The sequence below is a fragment of the Protopterus annectens genome, chromosome 1.part0 (assembly GCF_019279795.1).
Source record: "Protopterus annectens isolate FY-2018-M chromosome 1.part0, PAN1.0, whole genome shotgun sequence".
Lineage (NCBI taxonomy): Eukaryota > Metazoa > Chordata > Ceratodontiformes > Protopteridae > Protopterus > Protopterus annectens.
Genome location: NC_056725.1, coordinates 1,202,903,200 through 1,202,929,513, shown reverse-complemented (window position 1 = coordinate 1,202,929,513; position 26,314 = coordinate 1,202,903,200). Strand labels below are relative to the sequence as shown.

The 26,314-nt window shown below is 41.2% G+C and overlaps 1 protein-coding gene across 3 annotated transcripts in view; it reads left to right on the top strand.

Annotated features, from left to right (window-relative positions):
* Positions 1-26,314, top strand: part of EP400 (E1A binding protein p400) — a 3,509,270-nt gene that overhangs the window by 591,374 nt on the left and 2,891,582 nt on the right. For all 3 annotated transcript variants that reach the window (XM_044065578.1, XM_044065569.1, XM_044065563.1), the window contains one exon: positions 13,030-13,505. In XM_044065578.1, the coding sequence (XP_043921513.1) occupies positions 13,030-13,505 (476 nt within the window). The remainder of the gene's footprint in view (positions 1-13,029; positions 13,506-26,314) is intronic.

Below are 26,314 nucleotides of genomic sequence, written 5' to 3'. Positions count from 1 at the left end.
CTTGGGTAGAAGAAACTGCAGAAATGTTTAAACAGATAAAGGATCAGGGAGACTCTAGAGAATGCTTTTAAATGCAAACAAGTTATACGATACACTCCTAGCAGGAAATCACAGCAAACAAACCCAACGAGATGCTTAACAATTGTAGAAAATTCTGCTAAATACCTCCCCCACCGTGAGTAAAATAAAAGTGCTATAAATAACTCAGAAATAAGCAAAAAACAGGATACTTAATGATCTGAAGTAGGTACTTCATTTGTCAGCAACCTTTGGGTCTTGGATCCGAACTCTGATCCGAGCCAGCAACTTATTTCATAGCTTAGAGAGCCGAGCTCCTAGCTCCTCCCCTTACCCATAATCCCCTGCCAACCCTGACTGTCCTCAGATCTAGTTTGCCGCTCTTGCGTACGCTTCTAGATTTCTGAGCTCACTGGCGTGTGTAGTTAAGTGACAGTTTTTTGTTAAAAAAATACTTCTTTCTCACTTATTTGTAGTTAACTGTTTGTGTGTGGTTAGGTTCCCTTTTTAGTGTAATTCCTCCCCCTCCTTCGCTGGTGCGTAGTGTGTGTGTGGACTGTTGTGTGTTGGGGCCTGGTCTGTGTGAGATAGTTTAGTTTTAAATCTTTTTTTTTTTTTTGTTGTTTAAAAAAAAAAAGAAAACTATGTCGGAGGCCCCAAAGCCTAGCACCGAGTGTGGACATAAGCTTTCACTGGCGGATGGCCACACTCTGTGTATTCGGTGCCTTGGGGTTGAACACCTCTCCTCTGGGTGTTCTATTTGTGCAGGGTTCAACCCCAGGGCACTGAAAGACCGTAGGTCGAAGCTGATCCTGGCGGGACTTTTGCCCCCGGATCTGGCTTCGGCCTCCGGTACTCCCGTGGCACCACCCCAGTCCTCGGTGGCGGCCAATCCTGCCTCCCTCCCCCCGGCCGGGACTCAAACTCTCACTAAAGCGCCGGAGGAGAGGGAGGCCAGGAGGGAGAACCACCACAAGCGGCGGGCCGAGGCCTCCGCTTCGGCCCCCCCAGCTAAGCTGGCTTCTCCCTCCATGGCTTCCAGGTCTCCTCCTCCTCGGCTCCAATCCCCCTGCTTTTCTTCGGGACCTGAGGAGGAGGAGACCCGATCTCCGTCGAGGTCATCGAGGCGGCACTCCCGGCCTGCCTCGGTGGCCTCTTCGAGATCTACCTACAGCCTTTCGGATGCGGACTTGGACCGGATGATGCGAAGGTTCATCCAGGCCCAGCTGCAGATGGGAGTGCTAATGCCTCCCCGGGCTCAACACCTTTTTTTGCCCCGATAGCTCCTTTACCGACCCGCTTTTCGGGTTTGGAGCGTACGGAGCCGGGCAGCATTGGAGCCGACGGTGGGTCGGCGCTGACGGTACTGGGTACTTCGGATCCGACTCTGCCCTCGAGTTTGTCGGGTCCTTCCTTGTCGGATCCAAGCTCTCGGAGCTGTGGGCCGAGCTTCGGATCCGTGGGATTCTGTGTGCCTTCGGCTCCGTCCGGGTCGGAGCACATGGGTCCTTTGGATCCGATGGTCTCAGCTCCAGTTCCGATTCCTCCATCGGATCCGAGTGGGAGTCGACTTTCGGATCCCAAAGAGAGCGACTCCCCCTCGGCCTTCGATGCAGTGGAGAGGGCTCTGTTGAGGACATCCGGACCCCCGGCCCTTGCTTCGGTTCCACCCCGCACTCCCTCTCGGCTGAGTCAGGCTTCCATCACCCGGCCTCAGGGACAGCCTGCTTTGATGTCTGAGGTCGTTGGAATAGGTTGTTGCTGGTGAGACCTCCTCAGACAGCCCCCCCCCCCCCGAGGATGTGCCTCATAAGCACAAGTGTAAGAGGAGACACGTGGAGTCCCCCAAGTCCTTAACAGAAGACACGGACTTGGATGAAGGGGAAGGCTCCCCTAGGTCACCCCCCAAAGATGTCTCCTTTGGAGACATCATGGAAATGCTCAGGATTAAGGGGGGGGGGGTCTGTCCCCAAGGCTTCCTCCGACGAGTCCGTGTTCCTGAAGGCATTCGAAGCAGGACCGTCTTATCTCTTGGGTGTCCCCTCTGCCCGACCCCCTGGTGGACCTTATTAACACCAGGGAGTGGAAAACACCAGGGAGTGGAAGGAGCCGGACACTGTGGAGCCAGTTCCCAAATGCCCCGATCGTATTCTGAGCCCCCCTGTGGACAAATCCCACTGGAGCAAGGGTCCCCCCGTAGATGCCATGTTGACGGCGGCAGCCGCCAATGGGGAATTAGCTCAGGAGAGTCCCTCGGTCCATCCACCGAGCAAAGAGTCCCGCTCGATGGATCGCCTGGGGAAGCGGGTTTTTAGTTTAGCGACCTTCTCAGTAAGGTCTCTGAACTATATGGCACACGTTATAAGGATGCAGCGAGACCTTATCAAAGAGTACGCTGCTTCCCCCCCGGAGTCCATGTCAGCGGAGGACAAGCAATTGTACTCCACTCGCATGGCCACTCTAAGATCGATATCTAAAGCCTCTGTGCGGTTGTTGTCCCATGCTACAGAGGGAGCTGCTAGAGCCAGCGGAGCAGGCCTAGTCATGAGGCGCCAGGCCTGGCTCCGACATTGTGACTTCGCGGAACCCTTTAAGGCGTCATTTGCGAATGCCCCTTTTGATGGTTCTGCCTTATTTGGCAAGACCGTTCACGACACTTTAGTCCAGAGCGAAAAGGACGGGAAGACGTTGTCTGCCATCTGAGTCCGCTTCTCTGCTCCCCAGAGGTCCTTCTCCAAGAACCAAAAGGGACAGAAGATGATGTGGTTCCAGAAATCGCAACATTCCCAGCCTGCTCCGGACAACCAGTCCCTTCCGTGGCAGAGGAGGACAGGGAGGATGCCGCCCTAGAGGCAGAGGGAGCCCGAAGAATTTTGGGTCCAGAGAACCTTTCTCTGACCGACCCACGCAACAACCCTGAGGGGTTGCCCGACTGCTCCACTCTGGAGGCAGTCGGGGGACGTTTCTCGAAGCACCTGGCAGCTTGGGAGGCCATCACATCTTATCGCTGGGGCTTCGTATCATATCCAGAGGGTACCAAATTCCCATATCTCATGTCCCCAGATCCAAAAGCCTCCCCGATGTACCACCCGATCAGAGGGAGGCAGCAGCTGCAGAGATCCAGCAGCTGCTAGAAAAAGGAGCCATCCAACCCGTCCCCCCAGACCAGCTCTGATTAGGGTTTTACTCCAGGTTCTTTCTGGTGCCAAAAAAGACAGGGGACTTAAGACCAACCCTAGACCTCTCCCTTCTGAACCTGTCGGTAACCAAAGAAAAATTCCGAATGGTCACTCTTCAATCCATTCTCCCCCTACTTCAGGAGAATGACTGGATGTGCTTTATAGACCTCAAGGATGTGTACTACCACATTGTTATGGACAGATGATCCAGGAGGTCTCTCCGCTTCCGGCTAGGAGCCAGTCACTACCAGTTCAGGGTCTTTCCCTTTGGTCTCACCACAGCCCCCAGGGTGTTTACCAAAGTATTAGCAGTGATAGCGGCCCACCTGAGACTCCAAGGAATGCAGGTGTTTCCATACCTGGACGACTGGCTCCTGACCACCCCGACAAGGCACCTACTTTGCTCAGCGAGGGACTACTTCCTCCGGCTGGCCCCCCAGCTGGGCATCATCATCAACATGAACAAATCCTCTCTTGCTCCTACCCAGGTGATACCGTTTATAGGGGCCAAATGGGACACATGAAATCTCCTAGCATTTCTGACCACGGAATGTCTTCAGAACCTGAGGCTGCTTGTACAGGCCATCCTCCAATCTACAGCTCCACCGACAGGATTGGTCCTGCGGGCTCTAGGCTCCATGGCGGCAGCAATTACTCTTCTGCCATTGGCTCGTCTGAACATGAGGGTACTGCAATGGACCCTTCAAGTCCAATGGTCGTTTCACCATTACCCTCTGCACCATCCTATTTCCATCAGCACGGCGTGCAGGATGGCTCTCGTATGGTGGCTCCAATCCCCGGATCTCCATACGGGACGTCTCTTCTCCACGCCACCTCCCCTCGCCTCGGGTGGGGCATTGCACAGGCAAGAGAGTCCAAGGCACGTGGAACGACACAGAGACCTCCTTGCATATCAATGTCCTGGAGATGAGGGCGGTGCTATTGGCTTTGCGAGCACTACAGAACCTTCTTCCGCTAGCGACTATTGCGATACAGACTGACAACATGTCAGTGGTCTGGTACATCAACAAACAGGGGGGAACCAGGTCCTATCCTCTTTGTCGAGAGGCCATGAGAGTGTGGGAATGGGCGATTTCTACCAACCGCTTTTTTATTGCAACGCACATTCCGGAACGGTCCAACATACTGGCGGACAGACTCAGCCGCACCCTTCTTTCCCCTTATGAGTGGTCTCTCAACCCCCAGGTAGCAAAGCGAATTTTTGCCGTGTGGGGGCAACCCTGTTGCGATCTCTTTGCCTCTCCCTCAAATACGAAATGCAACAGTTACTTTACTCTACTTCCCTGAGAGACGCTCTGGTGCATGCTTGGCCCCCCGGTCTACTTTATGCCTATCCTCCTCCGCCCCTGATGCTGAAACTCATACAGAAAGCCAGTCAGTTGGGGAGCAGGATGATCCTCATTGCCCCATTCTGGCCTCGTCAAACGTGGTTCCCCTACCTGTGGTCTCACCTGGTAAATCCGCCTTGGATTCTAGATCCCCTCTCGGATCTAATATCTCATCCCCTAGACCTCCCGATCCCGATTCTGGACAACCTCAAGCTGACAGCGTGGCTGCTCCAGTTCCACTCCTAGTCAGGACTCCCGGAATCTCTTCACCGGTTAAAGCCATTCTTGTAGCAGCACATAAACCTTCCACTAGGAAAGTCTATCGTAGTAAGAGGTAGCTCTTCTCCATCTGGGCGGAGAATAATAACTTAGACCCCTTCACAGCCCCATTACCGTCTGTCTTGGAGTTTCTTATAGGTCTCTTACATCAGGGGGCTAGCTGCTCTACGGTCAAGGTTCAACTAGCAGCTATTTCTTATTACCATGTGGGGCATGAGTCTGGCCCCTTGATTACAGCGAAATTGTGTAAGTCCTTTCTCAAAGGTATTTCTTGCTCAGACCTCCTATCAGGGAAATTGTACCCTCTTGGGATTTAGCTCTAGTTTTACAGGCCTTGACAGCTCCCCCTTTTGAACCAGCTGCCTCGGTCGATCTTAAGTACCTTTCTTGGAAAGGTGTTCCTAGTCGCTATTACTTCGGCGAAAAGAGTTTCCGAGCTTCAGGCCCTTTGTGTGAAACCCCCATACTTGGCTTTTCATCAGGATGGAGTGTACCTCAGGAACAATCCTTCTTTTCTTCCCAAGGTGGCTTCAGAGGCCAATATCAATCAGTCCATTAACCTACCAGTTTTCTTCCCTAAGTATCAGAACAAGGGAGAATACAAACGTCATTCCTTAGATGTGCACAGACAACTGCGCTTGTACATTCACAGGACTGCTGGTCATAGGCAATCCGACCAGTTGTTCATTTCCTTTTCCAAATTTAACCTAGGTAAATCTGTCTCTAAGATCACTTTATCACGATGGATCTCAGTGTATTCTCTTGGCCTATGACACTTCTGGGAGGCCTCTACCTCAGGGAATTTGTGCGCACTCTACTCGTTCTGTATCTACCTCTGCAGCCTTTAGATCTAGAGTTCCACTGGATGATATTTGTTCCGCGGCCACTTGGGCCTCATCTCATACCTTTATCAACCATTATAAGCTGGACATTATCTCCAGAGGGAGAGCGTCCTTTGGCTCTGCAGTGCTCCGGAACATCCTTCCATGATGGCCACCCAAGATTCAGGTAGCTGGGGAGTCTGTCCCAAAGGTTGCTGATAATTGAAGTACCTACTTCAGATTAAGAAGTTATGTACTCACCATAACGTTCCATTTGAGTAGGTGACTTCATTTTTCTGCAACCATCCCCCCCTCCTTCCCCCTGGCCCTCAGAAATTTTCTTGTTCCTGTATGTCCTTCTATTATATCCTTCGGGATGTGTTAGCCTTCGGCTTTTTTGTATATGGGCAAACTTGATCTGAGGTCAGTCAGGGTTGGCAGGGGATTATGGGTAAGGGGAGGAGCTAGGAGCTCGGATCTCTAAGCTATGAAATAAGTTGCCGGCTCGGATCCGAGTTCGGATCCAAGACCCAAAGGTTGCAGACAAATGAAGTCACCTGCTCAGATGGAACGTTATGGTGAGTACATAACTTCTTATTATATATCACGGATTAGTTAGCTCAGAGCCCTTCCTCCGACTTCCTCCGATTAGCTCAGTGTGAAATTGAGAGCTTCCTCCCAAGTGGCAAGATGTTCCATTAAATGCAGCTATGATTCTGCAGAGGCGTGTGCCAGGGCAGTTGCTACTGGTTCAGTTCTCAGAAGATTTTCTTGGCTTAGGTTGCAGCCCCTCCGGGATGACATAAAATCTAAATTTATTTATTTATTTATTTTACATTTGTTGACTGGGTTTCTCCGACTGAGCTAAGTAGCCCTTTTTAGGCAGAGACCCAGGGAGAAAAGCTCCACATGTACTATAGATCATCATTTATAAAAATAAGTAAAGAAACAATCAACAGCTGGTTTACAGAAAATATTCAAAGCAACATATACATAAAATACAAGGATTTACTAGTACTACAATAAACTAATTATTATGACTCAGATTTAGAATCCTTCGTCATTCAGAAGGACTAAATTGTTTTGTCACAGACGTAAAATCTTACATTATGCAGGTAAGAATGTATGTAATGTGCTTAGGATAGAGAAGTTAATGTAAGACAGGGTCTAGAGAGTTAGCGAAAGTTAAAAAGGTTGGGAGGAGATAGAGGTGTGCATTTAGGGTTGATAAGCTGTTTGGGGGGGTGGTTACAGTGGTAGGTCCATTGGCTTAACAGGTATTCTTTAGTGGCTAGCTTGAATTGACTAAGTTGCTTCATTGACCTATTCTCTAGTGGGAGTTTGCTCCAGGCCTTGGAAGGATTATAGCTATAGAGAAAACATCCTTTCTTAGTTTTAGGTTTGTTTATTTGTAGGAGATCTAGGTTAGAGCTCCGGAGGAATCTAGTAGGTGAATAGTAGGAGATGACATATTATAGGGTAGGACAGTAAGAAAGCTGATAAAGGATAAAGTGGATGATCTGGAGTTGAGGGAGAAGAAGCTGGTGAGGTAGTTCAAGCCATTTAAGGTGTCTGAGTGAGAGACAGTGATGTTACTTGTAAGTTTGATGGGCTGCATATTTGGCTATCTTATTGTAGGTAGAGTCAAGTGTGGCAGGGAGTGTGGAGTTGAGCAAGTAAGAATTTGAGAGCCATAACATAGACTGGGGTAGGAGGTAGGCATGGGAGAGAGTTACTTTAGCTTCACTGGTGAGAAACTTGTTGTTGCGGTAGAGGAGCCCTAGTTCCTGATGAGTTTTCTTGATACAGTTGTTAATGTGCAGATCAAATTTAAGTTGGACGTCATTGATGACACCAAGGAGTTTAGTGCCAATTTCTACCTCGATAAGTATGTTATTGAGGGACAGAACTGTGAAAGTGGATTTAATGTGGTTGTAGTTTTTTGGAAGAAAAAGCAGTAGCTTAGTTTTTTATTTTTGGGTTAAGGATAAGCTGATTATCAGAGAGCCAGTTTTCTACTGAGTTAAAGGAAGTCTGTATTGTAGAGGAGCTCAGAGGGCGAGTCAGCAGTAGTGAAGACAGTAGAGTCATCAGTGTATTGGATCAGAGATGACTGAGGACAGGTAGAACAAAGAAGATTAGTGAAGATGTTGAAAAGTAGTGGACCAAGGATGGAACCCTGAGGGACACCCATTTTAACTGGAAGAGGAGGGGAGAGTGCAGATGGCCACTTCACTGCTTGAAATCTGTCAGTAATGTAGCTGGAAAACCATGCAACAGTTGCAGGGGAGAAGTTAAGGTTGGTTAATTTGTGCAGAAGGAGAAGGGTGAAAGACGGTGTCGAAAGCTTTAGAGAGATCTAAGAATAGGCAGGAGACAAGTTTGTTGTCTCTGGCAAGGCATATAGTATTAAGGAAGGCTAGCAGAGCAGTAGTAGTAATATGCTTTGGTCTAAAGTCTTGTTGAGTAGGTGTGAGCAGATTTTCAGAGAGTAGGTAGCGCACAACTTGTTTATGTATGCATTTTTCTAAAATTTTAGAGAAAGGAAAGTGGATGGCAATTGGTCTAAAATTAGTGATGTCAGAGGAGTTACCTCCTTTATGTATAGGTAGAGTGAAGAAATGTCTCCATATGGAAGGGACTTTGGACTCCGAGATGGAGCGGTTAATTAAGATAGATACAGGAAGAGCGAGAGAGTCAGCAGCTAACTGAAGGAAAAAGGAAGGAATGTTGTCTGTAGAAGCTGAGCAAGGTTTGAGTTTAGTATGTAGGGATTTGATGTCACTAGTGGGTACAGGTTTGAGGGAAAAAGAATTTGATGAGAGTATAGTGGGATTTGAAGTATTATTAGAGGTAGATGAGTTGGCACTGGGGTTAAATAGTTTGGATATAGAGTCAGTGGAAATATATGTTGAAGGTGGAGGCAGTAGCTTCGGGAATCTTACCAGGACAAGGATTGGTGGAGCAGAGGCCACCAGGATGTAGAATGTGGGTTAATGAGTTCCAAAATTTTTTGGGGTTAGATTTTTAACGCTGAGGGTGGATTATAGTATACGTCTTTCTTATCTTTAGTAATACATTTTTTGGTCTGATTTTCAAGTTCTTTGTCTAAATTAATGGATATACCAATAAATAATTCACCGTTATTTGGTCTGGCAGCCGCTTCTCTCTTTAAGTCCCTACAGGAAAAAACTCAAGGAATTGAAACGCATCTTGGTTTCTCTTGTGCCCAGGTTTTATAGGAATTTCTCATCTAAACCTGTTTTCACCCGTAGCCGCACTCTAAGACTTCTAGAGGAGGCATGAGACAACAGAAGCCTAGGGGTTCACAAGCACCCAAGGCTTCTGTTGTCTCATTCCTCCTCTGGAAGGGGCATCTTTTCCTGGCAAAGCAGGGAGTCTGTGACTACCCTGTGGGTGTCTCTTTCCTGTCTTTCCCTTCGCCTTTCAAATGCTCACAGGGTCTGGGAAAGCATTACCTAAGACAAAGGGTTCTTTCCATAATCAAAAAAGGATACTTCATGGTTTGGCACTCAACCCCCCCCCCCATGGGCAACTGCCACCCCCCCACTCCCTCAAGAGTAACTGGGCCTCAAGAGGGAAAGGATTTTATTCAAGAATCTTCTTAGTGCCCAGAAAGGATGATCCCTGGAGGCTAAGCTTGGATTTATCCCATCTCAGCACTTTCTTAAAGGTGCCTTCCTTCAGAATGTTGACACTCCAAACTCCATCTCCTCATATTCTTCCACAGGGATACATGGCATCGCTAGATGTAAAAGATGCTTAGCTTCACATCTCCATTCACCCTATGTTCAGGAAATTCTTAATTTTTTCTGTAGGTTCCTAGCATTTTTCAATTCTCTGCCTTTCCCTCTGGTCTTTCTACAGCTCTGAGGATGTTCACAAAATGCCTCGGTCCAGTGATTGCACATTGCAGGCTTTTGGGTATCCAGACTTTTCTATACTTGGGCAACCTGCTTTTACAGGCTGCAATTACCCACACTCTACTCCAGAATCTGGAGACCACCATTTCCCTCCTTGGAAAACTGGGACTTACCATCAACTTCAGGAAGTCAGTCCTCACCTATTCACAGGACCACATTTTTCAGGGTTATCGAATCCAGGCAGACATAATGAGAGTATCACTTCCACCTCAGAAGGTGCAGGACCTTCGGTCCTTCTGTCATTCCCTTCTCCCCTTGACTTGCTTCACAGCCAGGGAGTTCCTCAGGGTGCTGGGATTCATGGCTTCAATCATTCCCATGGTGCCAATGGCAAAACTCCACACGAGGAAATTTCAGTGGTTCCTCAAATCTGTATGGACCCAGCATTCTCACCAACTGGAATACAAAGTTGCCCTAATTTCTTGCCTAAAGAGGGAGCTGCTCTGGTGAATCCAACAGATAGACCTAAATCCAAGACTACCTCTGCATCCTCTCACCCCAGTCCTAGAACTCTACACAGATTGATCAGACATGGGCTGGGGGGGTGGCCTTGGGCAGATTTACTGTTAAGGGAATTTGGTCTCCCACCCAGAAAACAGAACACATCAGCATCAGGGAAATGTGAGCCATTGCTTCTAACTTTACAAGCATTTCACCCTCTTCTTTACCCAGGCCCTCTTGAACTGTTCACAGACAACATGGCAGTTCTTTGGTATGTGAATAAGTGGTGGTGGGGGGGGGGGGGGGGGGCAGATCCTATGCCCTTTGCAGATTAGCTCTTCTGGTATGAGAATTTTTTGCCCAATACCACATGACTATTCAGGCAGTGTATATTCCCTCCTTGTGGCATTCTCCCTAAGCAGGTCCTTGACTCATTCCCACGAATGGATGCTTCACAGGGATATGTTTTTGGACATAGTCCACCAATGGGGTATTCTTCAGATAGACTTACTTGCCTCCCTTCTGAACAGACAGCTTCCAAAATTTTGTGCTAGAATCCCAAGTCCTCTGGTTTGGAAAGTAGATGCCCTCTCCTTTTCTTGGAAGGGGATGTTTCTCTATGTATCCCCCCCCCCCTGTCCTTTAATCCCAAAGGTCCTGCTCAGAGTTCAACAGGACCACCCAAAAATATCCCTGGCTACTCCCTTTTGACCAAGACAGCACTGATTCCCCTTCTGTGTTTAGCCAGGGGCTATCAGCAGAAGTTACCCCACAGAGTGGACCTTCTTACAGAAAACAAAGGATCCCTGATACATGCACACCTAACGACTCTACAGCTGACACTGTGAGTAATAGGATTCTAATTCCTTTCAGACACCTATTCTCTGAAGATGTGCTCAGGGCTTTGCAGGAGGCCAGTAAACCCAGTACTAGAAAGTGTTCGGTTTCCAAATGGTAAAAATTTTCACTCTGGTGTCTCTGTAAGAACCAAGACCCACTGACAGTGGGAATCCCAGTGGTTCTATCTTGTGTGTGCATTGTTCCAGCTGTGAAACAGCCACCTGGTCTTCTGTCCATACCTTTACCAAATGTTGCAAACTGGATGGCATCTCCAGATCTAGAGCCAGATTTCTTAAAACCATTTTACTTGGCTTCATTTTGAGCTCCTCTGTTCCTTCCTTCTCCCTTCCTTCTTGAGCTTCAGGTTAAGAGTACTGCAACAAGTGAGTAAAAGGACATGGAATAGTTGTGTAAAATCTTACCATAACAGTAGATGTCCTTCTCTTCACTGCTGCAGTATTCTATCCCTTACTCCTCCCCCCCCCCCCCGCTAATTTATTTTGCTGGGATGTACTGACGATTCAAATCCTTAGTCTGGCATTCCTCCTGGGGTATTCATTTCTGAGGATGGTAGGTGCATACTTCACTTTTATGGCCTATGTGTGACATACCATGTATGTTTGAGTAGCATAAGACTTCGGTATACTGGCCGATGTCAGGTCACCTTCTTGTGGGAAATACGTCAGTTTGAGAATACTGCAGCAGTGAAGAGAAGGACTTCTATGGTTATAGTAAGATTTTATACAACTGTTTTTTTCCTCTGTTTAATATAGATGCGTTTTGCAAATTTCCACTTTGTAGTATGAGAGAAGATTGCATTAGTTTTGTTTCACACAGCTGCTTTCTGTTTGCTTCTGTTGTGTGTGTAATAGATGCATCTTTCATGTACATTTTTAGGTGATTAATGATGCTTGCATAATCTGACCTGCAAAGAGATATGTATTGAGTAGTGATTTTCCAACTATGGCAGATGCATCTCATGCTGAATGTGTGTTTGACATCACCTCCTTCTATGTCAAATACACTGAACTGCTGGTGTCGATGTATTCAATTTTGACCTGGCCACGGTTTAGCCGTTACAGATTCAGGATTTTGGGTCGACCATGTGACCGGTAGACTTATGCAGTTTCAAGGTTTCAGTAGTAAAGTGTGTGTGTGAGTGTGTGTGTGAGCGTGTGTGTGTGTGTATATATATATATATATATATATATATATATATATAGATAGATAGATAGATAGATCTATGTTGCTTGATCAAAATCTCACAATCTCGATCAAACAACATTGAAACCCATGAAAGCGAAAGTGCACTAAATCGAAAGTGCACTTTTGCAAAAGCCGGTTCTCTGAACTGGAGAAAAACAAAGCAAAACTGCTTTAAACAGTATTTTGCAGGGGGACAAGCCCCACTGCACCCCCCCCCACATCCCCCCTACTTAAATATACTAACTCTGAGATCGCATTACAGTGGGGAAAAGGGTGTGTTTCCTTATCCCCACTGTAATGCGCCTTGGGGAACCGACTTTTGCAAAAATGCACTTTTGATTTAATGCACTTTTGCTTAAATGGGTTCGATCTTCTGGTTGTTGAGAAAGTGAGTTTTTGACAATCGGTAGACCTATATATATATATATATGTGTGTGTGTGTGTGTGTGTGTGTGTGTGTGTGTGTGTGTGTGTGTGTGTGTGTGTGTATGTATATATATATATATATATATATATATATATATATATATAGATATAGATATTTATAGAGAGAGAGAGATATCTATTATTTATATATATATATATATTTTTATACATATATATATTCTATATATAGTTTTATATATATATATATATATATATATATATATATATATATATATATATAGAGAGAGAGAGAGAGATATCGATTTTATATATATATATATATGTATATATATATATATATATACATATATATATATATACATATATATATATAAAAACATGTTTAATATAGTTATAATTTGAAATGTATATGTATAATGTAGAAGTTATTTCTAATTTCAGATGTATGATGTTTGCTTTCTGTTTTAAGTACAGTAGAATAGATGCATTGCATTAATGTCTTTTGTACTTTGCTAACAAGTAGGTGCTGCTGAAGATTATTACATTGTTGTATTATATCCTGCAGGTGGAATGCCTCCTACACCTCAAACAGTACAGCTTACAGGACAGAAGCAAAGCCAGCAGCAGTATGATCCGTCAAAAGGTCCTCCGGTTCAGAATGCAGCCAGCTTACACACACCTCCTCCTCAGCTTCCTGTCAGACTGCCACCAAACAGTGTGGCCATGACCTCCCTTTCAGCTACACTGCAGCTTGCTCAGCAACAACAGCAGCTCCAGCAACTTCCTCCAGCTCCACCATTGCCTGTACCACAGCAAATTGTGGAACCACAAAGTCAGCCACAACTTCAAGTGCAGCCTCCATTCCAGATCCAGGTGAAGCCACAAATACCTCCTGTGCCAGCCCCTACTGCTGTGCAGACTCCTCTTCAAACACAACTTCAGCAGCAGATGCAGCCAATGGGACAAATTCAGTTACAAGGACAGATGCCATTGCAGTTGCCACAGCCTCCTTCCCAGTTACAACAGCAGCCGCAGCAACAGGTACTGCCAACTTTAATCTCCTAAGATTTATTTAAGTGCTGAGTGCTTGAGGTTATCTTCTTCATTAGTCTCCTCTCCTTGTTCTTAGCCAGTCTAAACATTTCCTGAAACCTCATTTTGAGATGTGATTTTTTTTTTCCAGGGTCAAAAATTGTATCTGTATTGTTCTTCCCAATTTTTGCCATTGTCCTCATCTTCCCACCTGCTTTCATTTTGTTGTGATATCACCTTTCCCCAGCAGTCCACTGAATACGTTATTCTTTCTTGATTCCTTCAGTAATGCACAAGTTCAGCACTTCTTACTCAATCCCTATCCATTACAGTCATGTGCTAGATGGCTTTCTCTGTAAGATCCTCAGAAGCATACAAGTGAAATTTAAACGTGTTTTCCAGTGTTTCACACAGCTGGAGTGAGAGTTGATGGCTGCCTCCAGTAAGATGCATTATGCGGTTTGACATTGTTTTTTATCCATTTGCTGCAACTTATTTTAGAAAGACAAGTCACAGGATCTTCACCGAAGATGCTTGCAGCAAAATCATTCGATAATTCCCCCTGATTGAGGATCATGTGAGATGTTTGGCTGAAGAGCAATCCCGCCAGACACAGGACATGTGCTGCAGACCTCTCAAGATGTATATTTAAAATGTCACTGGATCATAGGAAGTTACTAGGCTAATGGCCCTAGGTTCCTTACAAGCCTAGCCAAGTTCTTACCCTTATTTCCACGATCAGCACCAATTGCCCCTGTACAAGAGGGACACAGGTGGAACCCCCGGGGTGAGTTTTCGGTCACCCATCCAGTCCAGATTGCATTTGAAGAGGGCTAATGAAGTGCTCTGTTTGATATGAAGTGGAAGTGTGTTCCAAAGGCATGATAACTTCTGGGAGACAAGTCTGTTCCTCCAGCAGGTTTTATTAATATCACATACCAGGTAAAGGTCTTTAGAGCGAGTAACCCTTGTACTATTTGACTTTTGGATATGAAGCATTTCCAATAATGCAGGATCAGAGATCACCTCTGAGTCACCTGTATGAAATCAAGTAATGTGACCGTGATTTCAGATGATCCCCATAGGACAGGTGGTGAAGACCTTAAATTTTCCTTGCAAGCAACCTTTGTGGTTTCTCCAGTTGCTGCAAGTGCTTAGAAAGGTACTTACTAAAAGGTGCAGTGTACTCCATTTCTGGCCTGATGAAGGAAGATTGCAGGGAGGTTGTAACTTCTTTTTTTTTTTTCCTGGAGGCAGTACCCTTACTTATGAGAAGAGCAATATAGACTGCCCTTCATACCACTGTAGAGACATGGTGGTCAAAGGTAAGATTGCTCTCAACCTGTGTGCCCAGGTCTCTCACCGTTAAGATTGTACTTAAGGTGTTGCTATGGATGTGGTGAGATTCAGACTGAGAAGGTTAGCATACTACATATCCTGCAACTCTCTGGCTAGGACATTATCATTAAATCTGAATGTAGGCTGTGCAACGTTACCAGTATATGTAGTATGCTATCCATGCTGACACATGCATTATTTTACTGTAATAATTCAGCCTTAATGGAAAACTTCACCTTTGAAATCCTTTTTTATTGTATCTTTGTATTCTGAGCCAGTTTTTATTGCATGAAATTCACTAATTACTTATTGTTATAGTTTAATGTGCTTTATCACAAAGTAGCAGTCAAGGCACCCGTGATACTAATGTGATCTTGTTTTAATGCTTTTTCTTTTTCCCCACAGTCCATTTAGGAGTCATGCCTACAAAAGTATGTTAGGTGTATTTTCCTTCATTGTAAATTAGATGTGGAGTGCGTTACCTGCATCTTGCATAGTTTCTGGAAAAATACCTTAATTACAATCATTTGTATTGTTCATAGAACTGTTTTAACCTCTTCACAGTAGTTGCAAATCCAGAAAAGTAGCTGAAGTGGATTATTTTTTTCCAAGAATGTCAATTTAAAGTCCTTCCGTTATTAATAGACTCCCATTCTTCCTTCATTGTCAGAGCCAGTGACAGTAACTGACAGTTGTTAATTCAAAAAACTTGTAAGAATTAAGTAAACATCTTCTGCTATTCCCCACTGTTAGTGGAACCTAGGTTAGTAGCCTGTTTTCAGGAGAGACCCAAGGTGGTATCTATATATACTACTAGGGGAAATTTGGCCAAGGCATCAGGGAACTTCTCTACTCATTATTTTTGCAAATCACACTCATTTTGCAGAAACACTTTCTTATTTTGTTCCAGGTGCAAATGTGGTCCAGAAAATCAGGGAGGCAAATGGAGAGAGAAGGAGATGATGGAGCAGTGAGAGAAATGAATGAGAAAGCAGATATTGAGACCAGGGAATGTGTGCAGGATTCTGATGAGATGTTTCATAGAAGTCTGTTTTATGGAGATGAGTCAGTAAATGATGGATGTAAAATTACTAAGGAGGGTTGCATGATTTACTTAAAGAAATGGTGATTCAGAAAATGAAGATGTTTCTTGGGGGGGGGGCATTATGGAGAAAATACAAAAGATAATGCAGAGATAATCCTGAAGAATAGTGATGAGATGGAAAAATCATGCAGAGAAATTAAGAGCAGGCAAAAGGGGAGTAGCAGAAAATTAAAAACGGGAGTAAGGGGTAAAGATTCAAAGTACGGAAGACAAAGAAATGGACAGTAATGAAGTGTGGGATAATTTAATAGCCCTTTGGGTGTAAAAACACAGAGGTAAGAGTATGTATTCTTATGCATTTTGTGACATTACATTTGACTCTTTTTCATTGGAAAATTTTCTTGGAAAATATGAAAAAGACTGTAACCCATGGAATCTTTGTGTTAAAAACATTTAACAGGGAAACAAAGAAAATGAATGTACCATTTCGAACATAGTTGGTAGGACACCTTGAAGGGACATTTGAAAACGTTATGTAAAGTACTGGACATTGCAAAAGTTTATGACAAGAGTTTTGGACTGATGGTTGGGATTGTAATATATTAAAAAATACAAATACCAAGCATGATAAATGTAGTGGGGAATAGGGGTGTTGTAAAATACTTAGGATAACCCCAAAAACATTTATTTTATTTTTGTGGAAAAGGACATTTGATAAGTAACTGTGACAAAAGAAAATGTTGTATTTGTGGGGAAATGGGACATGAAGCAAACAAAAATGTGTATTGAAATGTTATAAATGTAACAACATTGGACATTTATGGATGGATTGCAAAAATGAAGTGTGAGGAAAATGAACAAAGAAAATAAATTTTAGTAGCAGCAGAAGAAAAAAATAGAGGACCCAAGAGAAGAAGGTTCTGTAATAAGCGATGAAGATAAATTAGGATGTAGTAAAAGAAAAACAATTCTTTTGGTGAAATAGTAAAAGAAAAACATTTAAATGGTAAGTACAAAAGAAAAAAGAAAGGAAATGAAAAAGAATTTATCTAATGATTGGGGGGTTGATGTAGTGGTCTAGGTCAGGGATGTCCAACTTTTTGGCTTGCCTGGGCCGCATTGAGTGAACAGAAATTGTCTTGTGGCCACATATCTATATCATATAGTTAACTCTTTCATTGCTGCGGGTGACCAAAGTTGACCTCCTGGCTGTACTTGTAGGTGCATTCGAACAATGAATAAATGTTGATGCTTGGAGCACAACACATTTGTACAGCAGGTGACAGCAGTTCTCAGGGCTTGAAAAGATTGGAATTACGTCCTTAAAAAGGGTTTAAAAAAACAAAAATAGTGAAATGGGTAATAAGGGGTCTCACCCAACAGAAGTAAAACAAGCTAAAGTAAAATCTCATTTTTCATCTTATCTTTCAAAGTCCTGACTTTCACTGTCTTTGCCCCCCTCCCCCAATCTTAGTCCATTGAGTTAAGGAAGGATTTGAACTCAGAACACAAGGCTGTTTAATATTGAGGGAGGAAAGAAGTCTGCTAATTTGCTATAGTTTTTATAGTTTGTGAAATTTCTCTCTCTGCCAATACCAGTGCTGAATAAAAAGACATATATAACCATCAATCTACATTGCAATCCAATGTACAATGACTCCTTTCAAATGTTCTTTTCTCAGCATTCTAATGGTGTAAAAAATATTAAAAAAGTAAAAGTCCTGTCTCCTCTATGCTATGGTATTCTCACAATGATCCATATTATGGAGTGGGGTGAGTCATAATGGGTTATATTCCATTTTGCTCACAGCAGTTGTTCTTTGGGCTTTGTCATCAAAACCAAATCTTGGTGATCAACAAGGAAACACCATGATAAGTCAGACACATGCCAATGTGTACTTCTAAAATAATATTGGCTAAAGTGGTGGGCTTAGTCAGGTTTACACATTGTGCCATGTGAAGGTGACTGAACCATGCTACAGTCTCAACACCAGGCCATGCATTCCTATGGAAATACCAAAGAAACTTGCATCTCTTCAGCAGAGAAGAGGAAGGACAATTAAATATTTCCTTTATACTTTCAAATAACATACATTTTACCTTGTGCAGTATAAATTCTTTCAACCTAGTACACTTATTAATTTTTTTGAGTCATATCGCATGTAAGCCTCAGCATACAAATACATTTTAAGGGCTTACCATTTTCCCCATCACAAAGACTCAAAAAATCATAGCTTCTGATAAAAAGTCATAGGGAAGCCTGCAAATAATACTGAGTCCAGATAACAAGTATTCCATATACATTACTAATTAACAAATCAAAGCTTACTGTATATTTGTCCCTTTTTTTTTTTTTTTTTTTTTTTTTTTTTTTTTTTAACTCACCAGTCACGACAAATGCCAGAAGGGACGACAGTTGTACTTATTATTTTGGGTGATGCAGTGTTAGGAGTATGAAAGATTAAGTGTACAAGTCAAAAAATTCTGTCTACTCTGCCTTTATTATGAACATTTTCTTTTGCTAATTGTGGTGTGGCGATGCTTGCGACCATATAGGACCAAACTCAAGCTACTATTCGTTTTATCTAGCTGCTTTCAGTATTTTGTTGTCTCACATTTTTATAACTCAGTTTGCTGTGGTGCAGCCCTGGAACATTCAGTGATCTGCAGGAAGATCTCTTAAGTGCAGGATTATGAGGATTATGAGAATATCTAAGTATGTCTAGATTTTAACAATAAGTTTACATACACAAGAGCCAGAAAAAAAAAATACTATTTTTAAAGTGGAGATTGTTAAACTAAACTAGTAGGCCTTCATAACAGGACTGACATCTGTTTTGAAAGCACATACTGCGAGCTAAAGATTCTCTGAAAAGTATACTGTATAAATCACAGCAGCAACAGCAGGATTTTATTTTATTTGGTTCTTGCCTATTAATATATTTGGGTGCTGTCCCTTTCAAAGTCAGCGACAGCAAATCCATATCCTGTTCAGAGCAAACACACACACTGATTCTTCGGCGCGAACACACAGATCCTACTTTGGCGCGAAAAAAAAACTAAATGGGAAGGGTGCTTTGGTGCATCCAAGCACCGACGTTGTGGTTACAGGTCACGGGTGCGGGGGGGGGGGGTGAAAAAGTGTTTTGGCGCATATGTACATTGAAGTTACAGTTAAAGGTCATGGGCTGCATGGAAGAGCTCTGAGGGCCACAGGTTGGACATGTCTGGTCTAAATGTTTGACTCTGACACAAGGTACAGTGTTTGACTCTCACCTTTGGGAGGGAATACGCTAGTCTTTGGCTTATTAAGAAAGCTAGCCTGTGAATTAGCTGTAAATTTAAGAAACCATGAATCTAAGGAAAAGGGAAACTGAATATTTTAGAGTGATTTCTGTAAATATAAGTAGTATTAATAATATGATAAGAAGAATGGGGATTTTGGAGTGGGTGTAATACATGTGGCGTAGATGTAATTATATTAGAAGAGGCAAGATTTTTAACAAATGAAAGATTACAAACAGAGAAACTGGGAAGGAAAGATCATCTTGAATTTGGGAAATGAGAGATGTTCTGGAATATTTGTAATCTTTAGAAATGCAGTAAAGATATTAGATGTAACTTTAGCAAAGATGAGATTAACCATTGTAGATTTAAAATGGAAAGAACAAGTGTATGTATTTTTAACATTATATGCTTATACTGATTGTAAAGAAAGGGAAAGGTTATTTCATCATATATTGGACTATGTAGTTAAAATATTTTTATAGCAACAGTAGACTTTAATTGTGGTTTAAGAGGCAAGTGTAAAAGAGGAAATGATTTAAGAAAAATGTTAGACTTTATAATATGTGATGTTCAACCTTTGGGATAAAGATTTAAGGACCTACAAAAAGAGGTATGTTGTTGTTGTTGTCTTTTGGCTTTTCCCGGTTAGGGGTCGCCACAGCGGAACTCTGGTCCGCTAATGATTGGCAGTAGATTTTCAGGAATGCCGAGGTGCCAGCTCGACGTTCAACCTTCAATGAAGGCACGCCCATTTACCCGTGTCTTTCGAACGCCCACCCAACCGTGGGGAGGACATGCAGACTACAAAAAGAGATATGTATAGAACTAAAATAAATTATTTTATAGTATCAAAATGTTTAGTTATAGGAGAAGGGGAGGTAGCTGAAAGAGCATTTCCTGATCTTGCAAAATGGCTAGAGATTAAGGAAAACAAGGAATATATAAAAATAGTCAAAGGAATAAAACAGATAAACGAGAAAACATAGAATGAAGAATGAAAGATATTAGTAATACAGTTATGGGAAAGATCATAGCACTATGAGAACTTTTGTTAAAACTGGTCTGAAAGGTGGATGATCTTTAAGAAAAAATACATTTTTACACACTTGCAATAAAATGTGAAAAAATAGAGAAAATATAAAAGAACAAATAATGATGAATTGGAAGGTTTTAGAACATCATGATAGAAAGTACTTGGACAAAGGAAAAAAATATATGAAATAAAAAACGAATTGTTATTTAAGCAAAGATATTTTAGAAGGAGGAAGCTAAGTAATGCGTTATTTAAGCAGATTAGTAAAAGGAGATGGTAGTGTAATTACGAAAATAAAAAATGTAAAAAGAGAAATAAGAACTGAGAAAAAAGTTATAAATGGTGTAATGTAATATGTACAATAAATGTTTTAAGAAAAAAAGATGGTAGTAGAAAAAACATGGAAAGTAAAAAAGTTAATAGGAAAAGACAATAAAGAGTTGGAACAGGAGTTTTATTTAAATGAGCAAGATAAAGTATTAGGAAAAGTAAATATAGATTCAGTGGCTGCAGAACCAGATGTGGAATAGGGTATGAAATGTGTAAATAATTTAAGGGATTGGCAAAAGGTATTATTAATTGAAGGTTTTATGTATAGAGAAATATGCAGTGGAATACTTAAATTCATGTGGAAGAAGCAAGATATCAGACAAACTCGAGACAATTGGCATCGAATAATAATGATTATAAGATCTGTATCAAAGTAATACAAAAGGGATTTGGAACTAAAATAGAGTTTATTATGGAACATAGTGTATGTAGTAAGAAGGAGAAGGATTGTTAAGAGTTATTAATGACAAAGAAATTGTGGATGATATGAATAGAAGAGGAGCTGAAATTTATTGGGACACCATAATAAGATGGTTGATGCAACTGGACATGTAATATTATGGGTAATAATGAAAGATTGTAAGTGAGAAAGGTAGAATACTTGTAAATGGCTGGTTAAGCCAAGAGGTGCATATGAAGAGTGGTTTAAGACAGGGATGTCCAGTGAGTTATATACTCTTTACATTAGTTATGAATGTGATAGTATGTGAAGTAAATCACAAAATGAAAGCGGCGGGGTTTGTAACACCTGAAAAGTTAAGAATTCCAGTTTTCTTTATGTATGCAGATGACAATATAATTGCAAAAACATTTGGAGACGAGTAGTAATTTGCACAGATGAGTGTCTTGAGGTGGTAGCGATAACTTTAAAGAGAAAAGTAAAGGCTTGGGTGATGTAGCAAAGATGGGGGGGAGGGGTTATATATTTTCCAATGAGTGAGAAAAGGCTTATTTGATAAATTCAGTACTAATGGGGAAAATAGCATACTTAGCAAATGTTAGCAAGTGCATTTATGTTGCAGCAGTATTTGAAAAGGAATTACTACAGATATATATTTTTTATTTGTATGGGTTTCTAGATTACACCCAGTACAAAGAGGAGTCTTGTATGTAAATAAAGAGGAAGAAGGTTTAGTTTATTAACCCAGTGGTATGTGCTGCTTCATTAAATTTGTGCAACATGCTAAAGTGGATACATGAAAAAGATGAGAGGTTATTAGTACAATTGTATAAATATAAGTAGGATAAATTTGGGGGTATAGTTAAAAAATGAAAAATAAAATGTTACCAAGAAAAAATATTTTCGTGGAAAATAAAAATTGATATAGAAAAAGAAATGTATGGTATACAAATGTAATGATAAAACTTTACTATGTAAAATAATGGCAAAATCTGACGGATTAAAAAATTAAAGCTATAAAAATAAGAAGCAAATGGTGTAATCAGAAGGCAGAATGTCAAGTTTTTTGTGGAGACTAGTAATAGATTGGCAGTAAAAGAAAATATGCTATATAAAAACAAAAGTGATGGAATATGTTTACATTGTCAAGAACAAACAACTACGGAACCTGTGTTTTTGAAATGTAAAAGAGTTATGGGGAAAACAGTGTAAAGATGTATTCCCAGATATAAAAAAGTGGATAAAGTGAATGTGGATATTATTAAATGTGTATATTATAAGAATAGAAGTAAAGAATATGTTAAAAGAATAGACGAGCTATTTTAGGTTACATGGAATTAAAGAGGGAATTAAATTGTTAAATGGCAAATGGATTTTAGCAGCAGTGTTAATTAAAATCAGATGGTTTTGGAAAAAGGAGTGTGGGTGCAATAGGGATGAACATTTAGTGCTATTGCAAAGATTACAAATATGTGTAAGATTTGTATATCTGTATATTTCTATATTTGTAAATATTTGTATGTTATAAATAAGAGTTCTTTTTGTATTTGAATAAATGATCCCTAGTATTTTTGATAGCTGCCATGGGATCTTTTACATTCTCCTGAGCTACCACCAACTCGAGCAGGTGGGGGCCTCAGTTTAACATCTCATAGTATTACTTTAATAACTGCTGTCATGTTATCTTTGTTTATTGTATAGCACAGTCCTTCAAGATAGTACAATCTTCTTTTTACATTTTTACTGAGGCAAATGACTGCAGATTAGATTTTCACATTTCTATTGTTTTATTGTTACCCCTTTAATTTGTTACATTTCAGCATGCTAACACTTTATCAGAACTGTAATCCTTCATCATGATAAATACATGGGTATTCTGTGTGCTGTGTGTAAGAATAAAATACTAAAGTCTGGAAAGATGCACCTACAAAAGATTCTCTCCCAACAAGTGGCTCACACTCTGAAAATGTCAGTTTCTGCACAGATACTGTTTTCTTTCTGCAACAAAAACAATGCAGAAAAGTTCTGCACAGTCTCCTTGTTTTTAGTAGCAGATGAAAGTGCAGGCTGGTTTCTGAAGTTCTTGTATCTACTGATGATTTTTTTTCCCAATCAAGCCAGCCTTACCCCGTGAAAGGCTGGCTTGACTGGGAAAAAATCATCAGTAGATGCAAGAACTTCAGTCTTGGATTCCTTTCAAAAAATAAAATAAATCATGTCAAAGATTTAATGTTGTTTGCTAACCAAATATTAGTTTTCAGTCATGAAAAAGTAGATGCTTGAGAAGAAAAATAGAATCACCCGGGAATCATAATATGCAAAAGGGAAAAAAAGAAAGAAATGCAGCAATTTCACCTGGAATGTTGTCTCAGAAGCAATAAAGTAAAGTTCTGTCACCTGCAATGAATATTTTGTAACCATTCTAAATGAGAAATGGTTAACATATCCAGTTCCAGATGGTCCATGAAGAAATTTGGATGCAGCTTTGCTCCAGATCACAGCAACAGTTGAACTGAGATCCTATACATTTCCTGGGGAAGCTGTACAGATAAAGTCAGACCCAAGTACATACATAGAAAATACATATCAAATTTGAACCTATAAAGAGCACGGTGACCAGAACTTCCACGATTAGTCCTGCTGAAAACAGTGTATGCATGAATTACAAAGAGTTTCCAAGATGTGCTGACAACAATGTACTTCATTGTCTGTGTCAGCACGTCTTGGGAAATCTTTGTAACTCTTTCTTCAGACATTGGAAACTGTGGAATGACATGGAGACTCTCTAGTCATTCTTTTAACATTCATTCATTCTTGTTGGGTAAATGTTCTGTGCTTAAAATGTTTGCTGTATTTTGCTCTTTTCCATGGACTGCATTTCACTTTTAAGTCTTTGTTTTGTAGGCTGTATTTTGTAGAAGTACTTTTTGATTATGCTTCTTAAGGACTGAAGTTCTATTTTCATCTTTATTTCTTTGCCATAGACATGTTTATTAGAAGGTTTCACATTGTACAGTATTGCAATTTTTTTCTCTGAGTATGTGTTCTGTGCATCTGTAAATACTTTTTTCCAGTATGCAAAGGTCTCTCTCCTTGTAAGGTCACAGCTCCTGTACAACTTTGGCATATACGTACAGCATAGCTGACTTGTTGGAACATTTGAAATTAGTGTCTTGAAGATTTCAAATCTCTCCATTTTCATAGTTTTTAAAATGCTGCATTTTACTGTAGCACCTTTCTAAGAGGCTTAGTAATCTCATATCCATTAGGTAAAAAAACTTTTCAAGAAAGTAATACATTCCAGAAGGCTTCTGAAATGCCATTTTTCTGGTCTTAGTATTTGCTGAATTGCTGAGATTATTATTTTTTTGAGTCTGATGCCAAATCTTTGACACCAGAACATGACCTGTATATTTCAGACTTGTCCCTCATTGTTTTGTTTAGCCTTATTTAATTCAAATGTATGGTCTTGTCCTTTCTGCAGCTGTGTCCGTATCTCAGTATGATGCCACACTAAGAGGTCAATCAGTAATACATGCATTGCCTTATAAGCCTTTAACTCATTTGTTACGGCATCTCTTCGGAACGTTTCATGTACGTATTGAAGAAATGCTAAAGTAGACTCCACAAAATCTGTATCTTTCTAGTGGTGCATTACATTATGACAATTCAGAGCATATTTTGTTTAGTTTTATCTGCCAAAAATGGGGTTTTCAGTTAGTTAGTAACTGAGATTCTTGAAGCCCTTTGCTTTTCTGTAAACAAATAGTTTTTTTTTAAATCACTTGCGAATTAGTGCAAGTGCAAATTGTGACAGTAACCAAACCTTTGGCTCCTAATGCTTCTTAAGCTCGCTTAAGTGTCCGTGTGAATTTCAAATTCACATGCACTCCTTGGGTTTATACTGTTAGTTTGGTTTACAGTTCCTAGCTTCCCACAAGTCAGACATCCCAGAATATTAGAAGAATGGTTTTCTTTATGCATCTGAATTTGCGAATGAATCACGTGCTTGTAAAATCTCAAGTCAGCTGTTTGTGACGTATTGATGCTTTTTGCTAGAATAAGTTAACAGTGTACATTATGGTTACTTTGGTATTTTGTAGTTTCAGTTGTTTTCAAGTATTTTCTGGCAAGATATTGAACTTTGCCCTTGTCATGTCTTTGTATATTTTAAAAAATGTGTATATATTTTATATACATTGTGTGTGTATATAGGCATTTGCATACATGGAAGTTTCTATTCATCACAGTCTGAATCTCAGAAGCTGTCCTGAGTATACACTTCAAGAAAGTTACAACACATCCTGTGTCTGTTGTATTATTTGTTGAAGCTTTACCTTCATTTACATGTGCGAAAGCCTTGTTTCTATCACTGATGAAAATCCTGAGAGAACCCTTGACTTTTAAAATGCTCCTTTGGTCAAAAACTGAAAAACAAATAGCCACGTTTAAAAATATTTGTATGTAGTTAACATATGTATAATATTAAATGTTTTTGCTGTACTTTAAATAGTTATTAGTGATATTTTGTTTTAGCCCAGAAAGACCTGATTTCAGATTCCTATGTCTGTTCAACAGCAGTTGAGTAAAAAAGCATTCATTAAGCCATAATAAAAGTATAAAATATTTTCTCAGTATCTTCTGCTGGTCGTCTGCTTTCTGTGACGAACTAATGCAAAAGATTTAATTGTATTTTCTTCTCTAATAGAAAACAATTTCTACAAATTTTTTTTTAGTTTTCAAACTAGTGACTTGTATCCTAACATGTAAACACACACTTTGGCAATTTTTGCTTCTAATTCCTGCGAGCATTGAGACCCTCTTTGTCTGTCTATTTATTCCTGCCACCATGCGATGGTGGACCAAGGGAGATTATCATTAAAGCAGCCACTGGGGTGGTTTGAAGTTTTTTCTCCATTTTTCTCCTTGTTCCTAACTACACACACACACCTACTGATTCCTCCAAGCAGTCGTGTCCATCTCCTGTGCACAGGAGATGATCTGTATTAGGAAGATTGCATTTCTTATTGTCCTGCCAACTGCAGGTGTACCAGACCTGGGAGAAATGAGTGGGTCATGCTCCTTCACTCCCTGCCTGACTTGTTTTTCCAGCTACTCTCTGTAGCTTTTGGGAATTGAAGTGCCCCAGTCTTCACAGTGGAATCCCATTCTTCTTCCACTTTCCTTTCTTAAAAAGACCCCCCCCCCCCCGGGATGTTGTCTGGTCCCACTGATGCTATGTTTTTGGCCTTGGAGAGCACCGAGATGACTTGCTCTCTCGAGATGATAGGCTGAGGATTGATGGTTAATGCTTTTTCTGCTGTGTTTTTGTGAAAGTCTACTGCTTGGTGGCACGGTGGCTCATGAGGCCTGATCTCCCTCAT